At 51.4% G+C, this 16,030-nt stretch overlaps 1 protein-coding gene across 12 annotated transcripts; it reads right to left on the minus strand.

The window, feature by feature from the left end:
* Positions 1–3,619: 3,619 nt before the first annotated feature.
* FXYD5 (FXYD domain containing ion transport regulator 5) lies at positions 3,620–15,810 on the minus strand. Of its 12 annotated transcripts, XM_032614662.1 has the most exons (11): positions 15,661–15,738; positions 15,243–15,335; positions 15,024–15,139; positions 14,873–14,933; positions 12,969–13,049; positions 12,181–12,234; positions 10,618–10,716; positions 7,939–8,007; positions 6,604–6,633; positions 6,450–6,524; positions 3,620–3,937 (listed from the first exon to the last, which is right to left on the minus strand). In XM_032614662.1, exons 4-11 carry the CDS (start codon positions 14,931–14,933, stop codon positions 3,888–3,890), a joined length of 519 nt encoding a protein of 172 aa, XP_032470553.1. In that variant the 5' UTR covers positions 15,024–15,139; positions 15,243–15,335; positions 15,661–15,738; the 3' UTR covers positions 3,620–3,887. The 12 variants fall into 12 exon arrangements, with proteins under 12 accessions (XP_032470553.1, XP_032470551.1, XP_032470555.1 ...); XM_032614660.1 differs by lacking the exon at positions 15,243–15,335 and having other exon boundaries at positions 15,661–15,791; XM_032614664.1 differs by lacking the exon at positions 15,243–15,335 and having other exon boundaries at positions 15,024–15,070; positions 15,661–15,747.
* Between the last annotated feature and the right edge of the window lie 220 nt (positions 15,811–16,030).

The raw sequence follows: 16,030 nt of genomic DNA on the forward strand, positions 1-16,030 counted from the left end.
TACTGCTGCTATAAACACTTGTGTAGTACAAGTCTTCTCTGGACATCTGGTTTCCTTTCTCTTGGATAGATATTTAAGAATTGAACTGCTGGATCATATGTTAAGTGTACATTTACCCTTTTAAAGAAGTGATAGCTTTCTAAAGTGACTGTACTGATTTACACTCCAATTTACAGCAACGTAAGAAGGTTCCACTTGCTCCACACCCTCTGCAGCATTTGGTATTGGTAGTCTTTCTAATTTTAGCCATTCTGCGTGGGGTGGTGTCTCGTTCTCGTTTTCATTTACTTTTTGCTCATAACTAGTGATGTTGAGCATCTTTTCATGTGTTTATTGGCCATTTAGATATCCTTTGTGTGTGTGTGCATAACTGCCTCTTAATGCCCACGAAGCTAGCGACTGGACACTGGAACGGTGCGGTCCCAAAGTCATCACCTTGGCAACCCTACTTGTCAGCAGAAAACAGCCAGTAGAGCAGAGGATGATCTCTCTGGCTTTCCAGTTTCATACGAGGGCCTCTAATTAGCAGAGTTGAATCTGCATCCAGAACTCCATATCAAGGGCATCTTTGAAAAACAGTATCAGCTTTTTCATCTCTACCCCACGGGAAGATGGAATGAGGGGGGAGTGGACGCCCAGCACCAGTTCCCCAGTTATGATGAAGTGGGTCAGCACTGCCCTAGTTCTGCCCTGGAGGCTGTCAGGCATGCTCGTGTGTTGGTGATTCCTCAAGTTCAGGCTTTGCTCCAGTGGTGGCATGCGAAATGGTTTTAGGCCCCAAACGATATTAACTCACATTGAATTGCATCACGAGAGTAAATTGCTTTTTGAATATCATTTAATCCATCAAATGATATGAGGGAGGAAGACTCTGTTTAGTAAAGAGATGGCTGGCTTTTGTGCTCAGCTCCTGGAAGGTAATCTCTAAGCCCCTGGAATGTCCTGCCTGAAAAGAGTGTCTTTCTTTACCTGGGGGACTTGGGCCAGCCTAGATAGTTTTTAACAATGGGATTTATGGTAGGGCCTTTCGGTCACAGGTATCAGCCCCAGAGGGGCTGGAAAGTAAGGTGACCACGTGGGTGGTCAGTCATGTCTTTGTGACTGAGCTCCAATAAAAACTTTGGACACCAAAGCTTGTGGGAGCTGCCCTGGTTGGCAGTACTCCATGTGCGCTGTCACACATTGTTGCCAGAAGATAGCACTGTCCACAGCTCCACTAGGAGAGGACAACTGGGGGTTTCATGTCTGGAACACTCCTAGACTCTGCCCTATGTGTCTCTTTTCTTGGCTAATTCTAATCTGGTTCCCTTCACTGTAGGGAACTGTAAAACACTGTAATAAACCATAACTGTGAGAATAATGACTTTCAGTGAGTTCTGTGAGTCCTTTTAGTGAATTATCAAACCCAAAGGTGGTCTTGGGCACACTCAGTCTTATAGTTGGCATCAGAAGTGAGGGTGCTTTTGGGCCTCCCAAACTCTGCAGTGTCTTTGGGCGGTAAGGAAACCATCACAGCCCTGACACCTGATGCTCTCCTCCAACAGAGCAGACTCTGGCCTCCAGCTCACAGCCCTCAGCCAGCAACTCAGTATCCAGCTCGAATGCAGTCTATCTTTCTCCTTGCTTGTCTTCATTGGATTTATCTTTATGGCTATCTTCTATCTATATCAAGCAGTACTAGGTCTCCACATATGATTGCGCCTTTTAAAATAAATGTATTTAAGTTAAAAAGGGAGCTGATTTTTAAAAAAGTGAATAATAATAGTACGGGCAGGATGAAAATACAGCAAAAATTGTGAAGAGCATGCGTGATGACTGAAGTTTGGGAAATACTAGAGACATCTTCCACATACTCCTGTGGCCATCCAGCCAGGGGGCAAAGGTGGCTGCCAGCACTTCCTGTTCTGAGAAAGACCCTTAGTTCCTTCACTGTGACAACAAGCGTATATGTGACAAGCATATCTCCCTCTCCCCAGTGCTTTTCAATATTTTTAAAAAGTGACCTGCAGTATGAAATCTGTTTTACACCATCATCATTAGGTTAAGCCACATGAAATTGTTTTTATAGGTCAAAAAAATTTGAATAGTGACAATTTCATATTTAATTTATATTTCAATTCAATAGATATAACACATTACACATGAATATATACATATATGTGTAATATATGATATATATATATATATATATATATATATATATATATATATGAATGATATTCCCTCCTGATTGGTTAAGTATCTTTTCTGATTAGTAGGTGGGGAGTGCCAATCAAAAAATATTTTTAGTATCCCCCCCATATGTATATTATATATATATCATGTATGATGTATATCACATAGATAGTATACATATATTATACATAATATATGTCACATATACAATATATTGCATAAAATATATGTATTTGTTTCCTTGAATTTATCTTTTTGGCTCTCTTCTATTTTTATGAAGCAGTATTGGTTTTCCATATATCATTGTGCCTTTTTTGGGGGGGTTTATTTTGGCCACGCCGTGCAGCATGCAGGATCTTTGTTCCCTAGGCCGGGGATCTAACCTGTGCCCCCTGCAGTGGATGTGTGGAGTTTTAACCACTGGGCCACCAGGGAAGGCCCCCTCACTGTGCCTTGTTAAATATATTTATTTAAGTTAAAAAGGGTGTTCTTCTCTTAAAAAATGAGTAATAATACAGGTGGGATAAAAATGGGGCAAAAATTGCGAAAAGAATCTATCTACAGTGTCATATTATTTGTGATATATTCTGATATTTTATTTTCTGTTTTATCACTTCTTTTTCTTTTTCTTTTTTAATGCTACTCACAGCCCACTAAATTGACTTTGTAACCCCGGGAACAGGCTGTGACCTGAAGTTTGTGAAACATTGTTATGCAATGCAACCGCCTTGAACAGGCCCTTGTCTCTTGGCTTGGCATGATGACCCTTGACCCTGAGCAGAGGTCCCCACCCCAGGCCCTGCACTTCAGAGGGCCTGCTCCCACCTCATCTGGTTGAGTCCCTCCGCACGGGCTGCAGAACCTAAGGGCTTTCAGGAAGCGCCCACAGGAGCCTGTGCCCCTTCTCAGCCATGCTCTGGGTCCCCAGGACCCTGGAATTCCCCACCCAGGCTACTCTGAGCCCACTCCAGGGCCTGCGTGGCTTTCTTTGTGGGCACATCCCTAAGACCAAGAGGCAACCAGGGGTGTGGATGGACCTTGGATGTGCAGGGTGGGGTGTCCACACTCACATGCTGAGGGACCCAGAGTGGGGAAAAAAGAGGGTCACCGTGGGCCTGGGCCCTCCCTCTGTGTTTGCCCGGTTAGCAGTGTTGCCTCTCAGTGTCAGGGGTGAGCTGGCTTTGGACACCAGGCTCTGCACAAGGACCAGGCCTGGGGTCTCGATCTGCCATGGGTGGAATCCAACACTGACCCTCCCATTGGCCAGATTCCCCTGTGGCCCGCCCCCGCCCCCATCCTTCCCACCTCACCCAGGCTGGCTTCGTTCACCGTGGCCCCCAGCTTGGCTTTGGAGTCTGTAACTCCCTCACTTTACTCCTGGGGTCCCTGCCCCAGCCCCTGCTGCTTTCTTCCACTCCCCGGTCAGGAATGATCAGAGACCATGGCGCAAAGACCACAGTGCTTTACTTCTTGTCGGAACAGAATGGATAAATGGGGAGTCAGTCAGCCTTCAGGGAGGGCAGGGCTGGGAGAGTAGGGGGCTCAGGCCACCAGTTCCGGTTCTGGCTCCATCCACATCCTACCTCTCAGGCTGGGCTTTGTTGACTAGTCTGTAGGTCCTTCGAGGGGAGGGAGGAGGCCAGGCACGGTGAGCCGGCGGAGGCTCAGTCTCGGGGTGCCCATCGGGTCATCAGCCCCCACTTCCAACGGACTCATCTGTCATGACTCCGGCATAACCGGGGCAACTGCCTACACTTGCCGCCTGTAGGTGAAGGAAATGGTTCAGTCATGAGTTGGAACAATATTGATTATTGCGGTGATCTGGGTGCCGGAGGACGAGCCTCCCCTCGGGAGGCTCCAAGGCAACTCTGAGCAAGCGACAAGAAGCTGACGGGGGAAGAGCTGGTGCAAAGGTCCGCAGGGGGGACCTCCCCCCACCCCTACGCAGGGGAGCCCTAGCTTGTGTGTCATTCATGTGTTCAGCAAACATTTATTGTGCGCCTACTCTGTACCAGGCAGTGACCTAGGCACTGGGAACACAGTTGGGAGCAAGAATGGATAAAATCCCTGCCCTAGTAGAGCTTTCTAGTGGAGGAGACGGACAATGAGAAAAAGAACTAAGTCAAGTGCACATACAGTGACGTGTCCGACAGTGATGCATGCTGTGAAGAAAAATAAAACAAGGAAGGATGCAGGGAGACCCAGGAGCTGAGGGCATCCTCATGGCAGGGACTAGAGGGGCCTCAGTGAGGAGGTGAGGGGGGAGCCACATGGACATATGGAGGAAGGGTGTTCCAGGCGTAAGGAACAGTCAATGCAAAGGCCCTGAGGCAGAAGTAGACAGGTGGGGTTAAGGGAGAGCAGGAAGGCCAGGGGGCTGGGCCAAAGCAAATGAGGGGGATCTTAGAAAACAAAGGGGACTTCAGAAAACAGCCCTCTCCCATCTCCTGGCTGCCACCCTTACCTACACTTCCCTGTCCCTCTAGACTCACCTCCTACCCCTCTCCCGCTCACACTGCCCCAGCCACCCTAGCCTCTTCCTGTGGTTATTGCAACACGCTAAGCTCATTCCTGCGTCTGGGACTTTGCACTTGCTGCTCCCTCTACCTGTTTTTAAAAATCATCTTCCTTATCAGAATGCATTCTGATTTTGCCTCTTTAGAGGGAGCACCTCTCCCCATCCTTCTCAATCCATCTTTATTTTCCTCCTGGTAATTCTCTTTTTCTGTATCTCTGCTCCACTCTGTTCATTAATGTGTTGAGCTGTTTATTGTCATCCCCCCCACCAGCTGTGAGTTCTCTGAGGGTGGGGACCAGGGCCCCCAGCATCACAGCACAGGCTGGGGCACAGAGTAGGTGCTCACAAATGTCACTGGAACAGTTTATGGCCCCAGAGCTAACATATAGGCTCTGCCCTCACACAGAGCCGTGTCCAGTCATTCCCTGATTTTTCTGTATTGTGTGACCTTGGACAAACTTCTCAACTCTCTGAGCCTCACTTTTCCCACAGGGGAGAGAACAGGGTCTGGCACTAAGTCAGGATCTATAAGCACAAGTTGAACAACTGAGGCAACAGTGCTTGACTCCCTGATTCAACAGGATCAGACACGCATCAGCGATCTCTTTTTAATTCTATCAGTGTTCCGTCTCCCACCTTAAAGCAAAAAGCTGAGGCTGTGCCCATTTTCCTGATAAGGAAGTTGGACAAAAGAGGTCACTCATAAAACTTGGCGTGGGTTGTACAGCTTAACTGAGAGCTTGCAAAGTGGTTGCCCTCGTGTTTTACTTAATCTGTAACTTTTTTTTTTTTTTTTTTTTTTGCGGTACGTGGTCTTCTCACTGTTGTGGCCTCTCCCGTTGCGGAGCACAGGCTCCGGACACGCAGGCTCAGCGGCCATGGCTCACGGGCCCAGCCGCTCCGCAGCATGTGGGATCTTCCCAGACCGGGGCACGAACCCGTGTCCCCTGCATCGGCAGGCGGACTCTCAACCACTGCGCCACCAGGAAAGCCCCTTAATCTGTAACATTTTTTAAACTTCTTAAAAAATTAGTTTCTCCACTTGTTAATCTCCCTTTGCCCCCCTTCCCTGCTCGACACTGGGCCCTGGGAGGCTGACTTGAGAGGCCGCAGCCCACAGGCCCTGGAGGGAGAGAGGAGGGCAGGAGGAGAGAGAGGCTGAGGTATCCGATCCCCTCGACCCCTGCCCCGCTCCCTCCCGGTGGGCTTACCAGGAGGCACGGCTGGAAACCTCTCTCTGAAGCCACAGTTCCTGCCTGGGGCCCCCTCCTCCACTTCTATCTCTCATCAGGCCCTGGCGCAGCCATTACCTCTCCTCACTCACGCAGCCCAGGGCCATCAAAGCTTCCCGCTATTGCTAATCCTGGGGAGCTGCACCATCGCATTCCCCTGCCACCGCTGTGTGAACAAGCGCAGGCTAGCCTGCTGGAGAAGACCGCCAGGTGAAGAACTGAGGTGCCCACAGAAGCAGAGCTCCCTGCTGACCCGCGGCTGACCTCAGACACGTGAATAAATCCAGCTGCAACCAGAAGAACCACCCAGCTGAGCCCAGCCTAAGTTTCCAAATTGCAGAACTGAGAATTCAGTAAATGGTTATCATCTTAAGCCACTGAACTCTGGGGAGGCTTATATGGATATGCCTCCTTTAAAACAATCTTGCTCAGGGGCCTTCAAGAACCTACCCTCCGTCAGAGTCCAAGCCAAGGCCTCCTCCCTCCCAGTCCTGATGCCCCTCCCCCCCAACCCCCGTTCTCACTGGTGAGGATGACGATGCCGGTGATGAACAGCACGGCTGCCACCAACAGGCCCCGTTTCCGGAGGGTGCCCTCATCTGCAGAGACAGAAATGGAAGCGTGTGGCGAGAGGGGCCTGCACCCTCCTCTCCCCACGGCCTCCCATGGGTAACTTACCATAGGAGAAGGGGTCGTCCTCGCTTGAACCTGGAGGGGACAGAAGGGAGCAAAGGTTTGTGGAGTGAATCGGTGAGTGAGAGTCAGAGTCAGAGCGGAGACACCTGGGTTTCAGCCTTGGTGCACTTAGAGCAAAACTGAAGTCCTTACTCAGCACACAGTCTGGTTCCCTTCACCTCTAACCTTTTCTCCTCACTTGCCCCCCTCACTTACTGTGCTCCACCCCCACACCCCCACCCCCGCTGGTGACCATGCAGACCCTTTCTCACCCCAGGGCCTTTGCACTGGCTGCTCCTGCTGCCTGAAGCTCCCTTCCCCAGATGTCCACATGGCTCCCCCTCAGCTCCTTCTCAGTGAGGTCTCCCTGGCCCTTTACAGAAAATACTCTCCAGTCATTCTCTCACCCTAACCCTGCTTCGTTTTTCTTTTTTATTCCTTTTTTTCTTCGTTTTTCTTGATAGCAGCTTAAAACCACCTCATATATAGTTATTATGATTCTTATTTATTGTCTCTCTCTCCCCATGAAAACGTTTCCTTCATTAGGGAAGAGATTTTTGTCTGTCTCATTCACTGCTGTACCCCTGGCACCTAGAGCAGTGCCCAGCACACAATAAATGCTCAATGAATATTGCTTGAATGAATGAATGAACTCTCTATATGACCCGTGGGTGTATCATTTCCATCTGTTCACTGGGGTTGGCTGGACAGGAAGTGGAAGATAAGACCGGGAGGGGAAGAATCAAGGTGCCCCTGCAAACCGAGCTCCTGCTGACCCCAACCTGATCTCCAATGCACAAGTAAGTCCAGCTGAGACCAGAGAAGCACCCAGCCAAGCCCAGACTAAACTTCTAAACTGCAAACTTGAGAGCTACATAAATGGTTGTCTTTTTTTGGGGGGGCTGCGTCCGGTCTTAGTTGCGGCATGTGGGATCTTCATTGTGGCATGCAGGCTCTTTTAGCTGCGACACGTGGGCTCTTTTAGTTGTGGCATGTGGGAACTAGTCCCCTGACCAGGGATTAAACTTGGCCCCCTGCGTTGGGAACGCGAAGTCTTAACCCCTGGCCCACCAGGCAAGTCCCTAAATGATTGTCATTATAAGCCATTGGGTTTGGGGGTCGTCGGCATGCAGCACTCACTTATGCATTCATTCATCTATTCAGACATTTATTGTGTGTCTACCCTGCGCCCGCCCACTAGAACACCAGCCCTGAAGCCAGGTGTTCGCCCGACACCTGTCTACTGAGCACTATTCTGTGCTGGGCAGTACTGAGGCGCTAAAAACACACAGTGAGTAGGAAATAGCCTGTGTCCAGTCTGGGAAGGGAGTTACTGACCAGTCTGCCTGAGGGCGGGGTCCGTCCTGACGTTTTTGCGTGGGAGTTGGGTCTTGGGGGGCGTGGGGCCTTGAGTGGGATCAGCAGAGAGAGTGGCCAGAAGATGGTGGAGGGCAGGAGTGAGCCGTGGAGGGAAACAAAAGACAACTGAACGTCTGCGTCTGGGAGAAGCCCCTCTCCCACGCCTACCTTCAGGGCGCAGGCCAGGTATCCCCGCCTCCCACCCACAGAGGCAGCCAGGAGTGGCAGATATGGAAATACTGCAATAAGCCTGCACCCCCTGATTAGGACCAACAGCTCCGACTCCCGAGGAACCCCTGGCTCCTCTCCTAGGACCTCCCAGACCACCCCGTGATCAGGAATAAAGGGTCACATCTGTCAGAGCCACACAGGGGCCTCCAGAACCCTGACCCAGTTACAGAGCCTGGAGATACTTGTTAGAAAACATGTTGAATTTCGCCTCTGCTCCCAGACCAGAAACACCAGCGGGTTCCTCTCTTTAAAAAAAAAAAAAAAACCAATACCCAAGGGAAGACCTGCCCCTCTGGCACTGAGAAATGTCCTCAGTGAGGTGGCCATCCCTGACTGATGCCCCGGTGTGAAGCCAGCAAGCAGAGAAGCTGCCTCATGAACTGGCTCCCCAGGCCAGCCTCAGCACCTCGTTTCCTAAATACGAACCGATTACAAGATGTTCAGGAAAAGTTCTTCCAAGAAAAGGGATAAGCCAGATCAAGGGTAAAGATGGAGGGACCACAGGAAATGTAATAAAAGCACAGCCTCAGTGGTATGTGGTGCTGATGCCCCGCCCCCCAGCCCTCACCCCGGTGTGTGGGAACCTGGGCTCAAATTCTGGTTCTGCCACTTTGCACTGTGTGGCCTAGGGCCAGCCAAGTAACCTCTCTGGGCCTCAGTTCCCTTCCCTGTAAAATGGGGTACTGACAGCTCCTCCCACATAGGGTAGCTGTCAGCAGTGAACGAGTGACCACGTGAAAGCTTAGCACAGTGTGTCCCGCGTGGAGCAAACCCTTAGCACGTTGTTGCTGTTGTCTACCCGGCTCTCACTCCTCCCTTCTTCTGGCAACAGTCCCCTCTCTTTGGGGGGAAATGTTCCTGCTTCCCCAGACCATCTGGGTCTCCTGCTGTAACCCAGCCACAAGGGGGAGCATGTGACCCAGTCTCACCTTTCCCTACCTTTCAAATTCCAAGTAGGGCTTTTGAGTGGACGCTAGGTGACAGAAGTTCTGAGCTGGCCATTTCCTTGCCAGGTGGAAAACAAGCTCCAGTGCAAGAGAGACAAAGATGAAGAAGGGAGAGAGGCTCTGGGGGCGCTGGGCTCAGCAGTGCCTTTTACCACTTGGCTCCTTGACCCCCGCCTCGACCCAGTTGAATTTCCATCACATACAACCAGGAACAGGGAATACCACATAGGGTAACCCAGGTCAGCAAGGACTCAGAGTAAGTGAATCCGGAGATGTGAAGATGTTTTCTCATTTGGAAAATGTGGAAACAGCTGCTACACCCCCAAACCCCACTGTTGTACAGAATAAAATAAGCTCCCTTCCCCAAGACACCGTATTTCCATCTGTTGTAAAATTGTTTTAAGAGACAGATTCTTTCAGAATAAGATGCTTTACTGCCGTCACTGGGAAGTTGTAACAATGATAAAAAATCTACAAGGAGAATGGTGTGACCTTCTAGGTAGTGCTCTTGTGCGGTGCCCAGTCTGAGCAACCGCACATGCAACTCAGCCTGGGAGTGGCCTAATCTATAGGACTTTCCAGTGGGGGCTGCCTCTCAAATATGGATCATCACACAGGCATTAGAGACCCCCTATTACCTTTATTTTTGCTCATCCCCCTTTCCCACGCCTCTGGTCCTGAGGGGAGCCACCTCTTCCCTGACTCTTGGTCTATGCAGATCAGACATGGGGCACAGACTCAGGGCCTGACCAGTCAGAGCTGTTCATTTCCCAGGCTCCCATTGGTCAGACATAGGCACATAACCCCAGCTGGGCCAATGAGAGTCAACTCTAGGCCTTTCAGCTAGAGATGCACTCTAGCTGCTGAGTTTGTAGCCTAAACTTAGAGCTACGGGACCACCTTTGTCACTAAGAGGGGAAAAGCCGCTTGAGAATGAAGAAAACAGAGCTGAGAGAGGAAGCAAGTCAGTCGTGATGACAGTGCTTGAGCCCGGCTGTGCCTGAAATTGGTGCTTCTGTACTTTGCAGAGCGTATATCGCTAATACGTCTTTTTTTTTTTTTTTTTCCAGTTGGGTTTTCCGAGTTTTGCAACTGAACAGCTCCTGCTCTAACATTAAGAAGATCTACACCAAGGAAACACCTACAGGTACATTTCCCGCACCAGCCCTTCGGAGGGATCTGAATAAAAAGGGTTCCTGAGTCTACCAAGTTTGGAAAACGCTGCAAACTAGACGCTCCCTCTTGGGATGTCTGCTACAAACAAGCTTTATTACGACTCCGAGAAGTCCTGCCAGATAGAAACGTGTTTAACTTTAACTCAGAGTTTCCCAAATACCTTTGACTGCAAACCGAGAAAAGTTTTTTGAAAAATGTATTAATTCCCCAAACGGGTGCTCTGAGAAATGTACTCAGGGAAATGCCGACCTAGATGGAGAATTAAACACAACTCATATGTTGCTGTTCTAGTCCCAGGCTCTACCTTGCGTCCTGCTCTTGTCTGTCCCCGGACCTGTTGTTAGAAGCACATCCATTTCCGTCGGTTGCTGGGTGTGGATCTCCATCTGGTTCGGGGTTGCTTCTACTCAGGTCGGAAGAGAAAGGAGGGGAGGGTGAGAAAGAAGCGAATCAGGGACCTGCAGAAAGCAGCAAGGGGCCCTCTCCCCTCCTCAAGTTGGCAAAAATCAAAGACATCCATGTACAAGTGCTGCTGCGGGGATGAGAGAGGGGGGACTCTCTCACTCGCCGCTGGTGGCAGGGCAGATCAGTGTGCCTTTGCCCCACCGTGTCGTGGGTAAACTTTAGAGCCAGGTTCCTGGACCCTCATCCTAGCCGTGTCACTGACGTTCGGTGACACCTCGGGTGAGCTACTCTGAGCCTCCTGTAAAGCGAAGATAATGCTCATTTCTACCTCAGAGGGTTTGTGTGAGGATTGAATGAGTGAATGAGGGTGAAATATTTAGAACCATGACCGGCACTTAATTTGTGCTATAAGTGCTCAAGGAGGAGGGGACAGGCTTTCTCATTGCGGCACTGCGAGCAACAAGAAGAACTGGAAGCAGCCAATATGTTCATCAAGATGGACATGGCTTCATCAGCTGTGCACCGGCACCCTGCAGAATGCCACGCAGTGAAAAAGACCAACATGGATGCTTCTATAGGACTGTGGGAAGAGCTTCCAAACACATTGTTGCATGGGGGAAAAAAGTGAGTTGCTGAACAAGTCATACAGTATCCTTAAGCCCCCACAACGACACTTCCCAATTAGTATATTTTCCCCAGTTAATACACATGTGATGCAGTATCACTGGGGAACTACTCCCAATGTAACACTAACGGTGGGGACCTCTCAGAGAGGGAGAAGAGAATGAGAATGAGGAGTGGATGAAGGGATTTCATCTTACCTGCAATATTCTTTTAATTTCCAAGGAGAACGTGTCTATGTACCACTAAACATTAATGGACAAAACTGGTGAACACTTTTTGAATGATGTTATATTCCAAGAAAGAGTGAAAGAAATGATTTGAAAATTCAAAAAAGGAAAAAGATAAAGAGATAAAAGGAAGAAAATGAAGGGGTTGGCATACAGGGAGTTTCTGGGGTGTCTGCAAAGCTCTATTCCTTGACCTGGGTGATGGTTACATGCGTTCAACTTAGAGTAATTTAAGTTGTACACTTACGGTTTTTATATTTTTCTATAGGCATGTTATTTTCCATGATTTCAAACAATTTTTACAAGAAGTGAATGGAGTTAACTGGCCGCCCCACGACAAAGTAAACCTGGGGATTCAGCACTGGGGGACTGAAATGGGTAATCAAGGACCCAGAGTGTCAGAGGACCCAGAGTGTCAGTGGGGATTCAGCACTGGGGGACTGAAATGGGTAATCAAGGACCCAGAGTGTCAGAGGACCCAGAGTGTCAGTGGGGATTCAGCACTGGGGGACTGAAATGGGTAATCAAGGACCCAGAGTGTCAGAGGAAGAGGGGCAACAATGTCTGTCCCAGGCCACCTCCCCACCCTCTGCCCCTGCCCAACTCATTACCAGCCTGCAGGGTTGAAGTCTGAGGAGTGGGCTGGAGTTCTGGTTGGACGGTGTCTGGAGTCCGGAAACAGGAAGAGAAAAGAGAGAAGATGCAGAGAAGGTGCATGGATGGAGGTACAGGGGGATTTCCATAGCAACTCAAATTTGATGTCATGGAAACGAATTAATCCAGCCATTTGCTAACTGCCCAAATGGGATGCCAGTATCTCCCTGGCCTCAGGCCCTCCCCTCCCACAGATGTCTTTTCCCCTACTCAGCACCCACCCGCGTCTGGTAAGAGCCCCCTGAACCATCCTTCCCTGTCAGTCCACTTGGTTCAATGGGCCTGGCACCAGCCCTGTTGGAAGTTAAACACGAGACCCAGGTCTGGCCAATGAGTTTTCTATGCCTGTGGCCACAATGATCAGCTCACAGGTGGGTGTGTGACCTGAGCCTGGTCAATGACATTCAGTTCTGGGGCATCTGCTGGATTGGGGAAGGGGAAATTCTCTTTCCTCTGGATTCTTAGCAGGTAGGATAGAAGCTCCAGGTCTCTATGGGCCATCTTTGCTCCATAAAAAGAGAATCTGCCTTAAAATGAAGCCATCACAGAGAAAACAGAACCAGGAGATGAAGATACGTTCCTGATAGCATAATTTGAGCCTAGATGGAGACATGCCTGAAGGTTTACCCCTGGACTTTTCAGTTACACAAATCCAAACAATCCCGTTTGGTCCAAGTTTGAGATTTTTGTTGCCATTGTTATTTGCAATGACAGGATCTTGACAGACCTGTCCCTCCTTCCTCACCTGGGGCTGGAGTCAGGGCATGAACGTTCTCAGTGACTGGGTCTGCTAGAGTAATGGATGTGGCCCCCTCCAATGTCTGTCCTGGGAAATCAAGGATGAGAAGTCAGGGAGGAGCCTCTGGTCCGCCTTCTCTCACCGAAACCCCTACCCTGCCCTCCCTCCTGAAACTTTGGGGGATAACCAGGAAGTCCTGTCTGCTGGCGGAGCAGCAGACAGATGTGTGATTGATCAGCTTTGGAGGCAGTGTTTTAAGAAATGTTAATACCCCAGCACCCTACCTGCAGCTGCCTCTCCCTACCCATCCTTGTGGGGTGAGAGAGGCAGTTTAGCCTAGGAGCCCAGGTGCTAGACTCAGCCAGGGCCCTGATCTCAAAATCTGTTCCCAATAACTTCCTTGCTGTGTGTCCTGGAGCAAGTGAAGCCCCTCTCTGAGCCTCGACTGCCTCATCTGCAAAGTGGGAATAATACTTGAATCTACTACTCAGGACTGTAGAGAGGGTGAAATGAGATGGAGGTCTCCCGCACTGCTTAACATGCAGTCAGCGCTGGACAGAGCCACTGTCCCCCACCCTGGCCCAGCCTCCATGCTCTCCCTCCTGGACCATCACACGACCTCCTCCCTGGTCTCCCTGCTCCCATCCGGCCCCTACAGTCTGCTCCCCACACACAGCCAGAGGGAGCCTGTGAACCCCTGAGTCAGATCAGGGCCCTCCTCTGGCTGCATCTCACTCCTAGTAAGAGCCAAAGTCCTCACCTGGCCCATAAGTCCCCCCTCCACCCGGTCCCCTGTCACCTCTCTGACCTCTCCTCTTACCACCCTGCCCCTTCCCACCCTAACCCTAGCCCAAACCCGAACCCGAACACTGGCCTGCCTGCTGTCACTCACATTCTCCAGACAGCACTCGTTCCTTACATGCCTGCTTGGCTTGTTCCCTCCTCTCCTTCAAGTGTCTGCCCAAATGTCACCTTCTGGTGAGGTCTTACCTGATCACCCTATTTAAACAATCCTCATTTCTCTCCTCTGTTTTTCTCTATAGCACTTTTCACCTTCTAGCATACTATATAATTTACGGATGTGTCAGTTACTGTGTGTCTTTCCAACTAGCATGTGAGCTCCTGTTTTATGCAATTGCTCTTTCCCCAGTGCCTAGAATAGGATCTGCTCAGTGAACGCTTGTTGAATGACCGAATGAACACAGGAAACCCATTTTATCAAAGAGAAATGGGGCAGCTTCAGTGCAGAGTTTGCTCTGGGTTCCTGGGTTGTAGCCCAGCCCCTCCACTCACTAGCCTCTGGCACAGGGCACTTTCCTTCACTGAGCCTCAGTTTCCTCATCTGTAAAATGGTCATGACAACAGCATCATAGAGTAGAGCTGAAGCTGAAAAAGCACCTGTCATGTAGAAAGCACCTGTCATGTAGAAAGCACCTGCAAAGGCCCACCACAGGTACTGCCTTCAGAAAACACTTCTCAGGTAAGGGTGAGACATCTCCAACTCCTGGACTGGCCCCAGCTCACCCTTTTCCCTAATCATATATCACCTGGGGATCCAAGGGAGCTGCTCTGCTGTGAGTCCGGTGTTCCTGGCTGCCAAGTAGGAAACCGACACCCGTCTCCCCGCCAAATCAAACTCCGTTGAGTCCTTCTTGGAGGTGAAATGGAGGATGCTCAGCAGGACAGGCCCTGGCCAGACTCGTTGGAAGCAGCCACCCAGGTCTGAGGTATCTAAACAGGGTGTAACCTTGGCCCCCTTACTGGGGCCCCCACTTCCTGGTGCCAGCTCAGGAGGGGACTGAGGACACAGGACAGAGCATCCAAATTCACCAGCCTTCCACCCAGCAACGCGTGCACCCGAAGCGGGGCTGAGGGCCCTGCAGCAGGGTGGAGTCAGGGCTGGGCCTTACCTCTGGTGGGGAGAATCAGGCCAACGAAGACCAGGAGACACAGGCGACCAAAGGGCGACATCTACAGAGCAAGCCAGAGCTGGGGTCAGCCATGATGTCGGCGAGGCAGGCCCAGGGCAACCCCTGGGGACCCTGCAGCCCCCTTCCTTACCCTGAGCGGGCACCTCTGGCTTCAGAGACCCCTGCCAGGGTCTTTGGCTGCGGGAAGGAGGGCCAGGGGGAGGGTGTCAGAAGTGGGGATCGCCAGCGGTCACTCCCTCTTTCCCTCTGCAGGTCCCCAAAGAAAACAAGAAGCGTCAGACTAAACCAGGCTTCAAGTAGCAGCCACTGCACAGGGCTGAGAAGCACTCAAGGGCTAGACAGGACTGACCGTGTGGGGCAAGGGGAGGGAGCTGGGGCACCGGAGGAGATCTGAGGACCTCGGTCCCTCCCTCTGGGGCAGTCCTCAGAGCAGAGAAGTCAGCTAGGAGGGGGAAAGAGGAAGAGTGAGTAATGCGCTCCTATCTCAGAGGAAAAAGTGAGTTGGTGTTAGGGGCCTCCCTGCAGGGACAAAAGAGCAGGATGCTGGGCAGATCTGGGAGGGTGAGAGGGATGGAGGGGAACTGGGGAGACTGAGGCAGGAGGAGAGAAGCAATGCCGCACACGGAGGTACTGGGGAGCCGGAGGGACAGGGAGCATGAATGGGGGGTGGGGGGCGGAGAGGCGCCAAGAAGATCGCTCTCTACCCACCTGAGCCCGGCCCCTGGGCAGAGGGGAGCGGACGGAGGAAGATAGGAGGAGAGACTCACGTCAGAGCTGGTGGTCCCGAGCCGCCGGCAGCCTCGTGCGGAGAGAGCAGCTGCAGTGGCTGAGTCCAGGCGGAGGGTGTGGCCAGGGGAGCGCTGGCGGGCGGGGACCGAGACGGGCTCAGTCATTTCCTCTTGGGTTTCCTGGCTTCGGAGCCCGGGGTGCGAGCAGGAGGGGGAGACGTTGAGGGCTATGGGGGGGCTGGGGTGAGAGGCTGGGCGGAGGCCTCCACACACCCCCCCCCCGGCCTAGGGGAGGGTGGGGGTGGGGAACAGCAGGGCGGGCAGGTCTGGGCGGGGTGGGGCTCCTGTGGGGAGGGAGGGAGAGCGGGGGAGGGGTCTACTCTGGGGTCTGGGTATGAGAAGGGAAGGG

This window comes from Phocoena sinus, chromosome 19 (genome assembly GCF_008692025.1).
Source record: "Phocoena sinus isolate mPhoSin1 chromosome 19, mPhoSin1.pri, whole genome shotgun sequence".
NCBI lineage: Eukaryota > Metazoa > Chordata > Mammalia > Artiodactyla > Phocoenidae > Phocoena > Phocoena sinus.

Coding starts and splice junctions, on each gene's coding strand:
- FXYD5 (XM_032614656.1), bottom strand. CDS start 15,786: ATGACTGAGCCCGTCTCGGTCCCCGCCCGCCAGCGCTCCCCTGGCCAC. Junction 14,934..15,660: donor TCGGGACCACCAGCTCTGAC/GTGAGTCTCTCC, acceptor CTTGCTCTGTAG/ATGTCGCCCTTTGGTCGCCT. Junction 8,008..10,617: donor AGACAAGAGCAGGACGCAAG/GTAGAGCCTGGG, acceptor ATCCCACTCAAG/GCCCCACGCCCCCCAAGACC.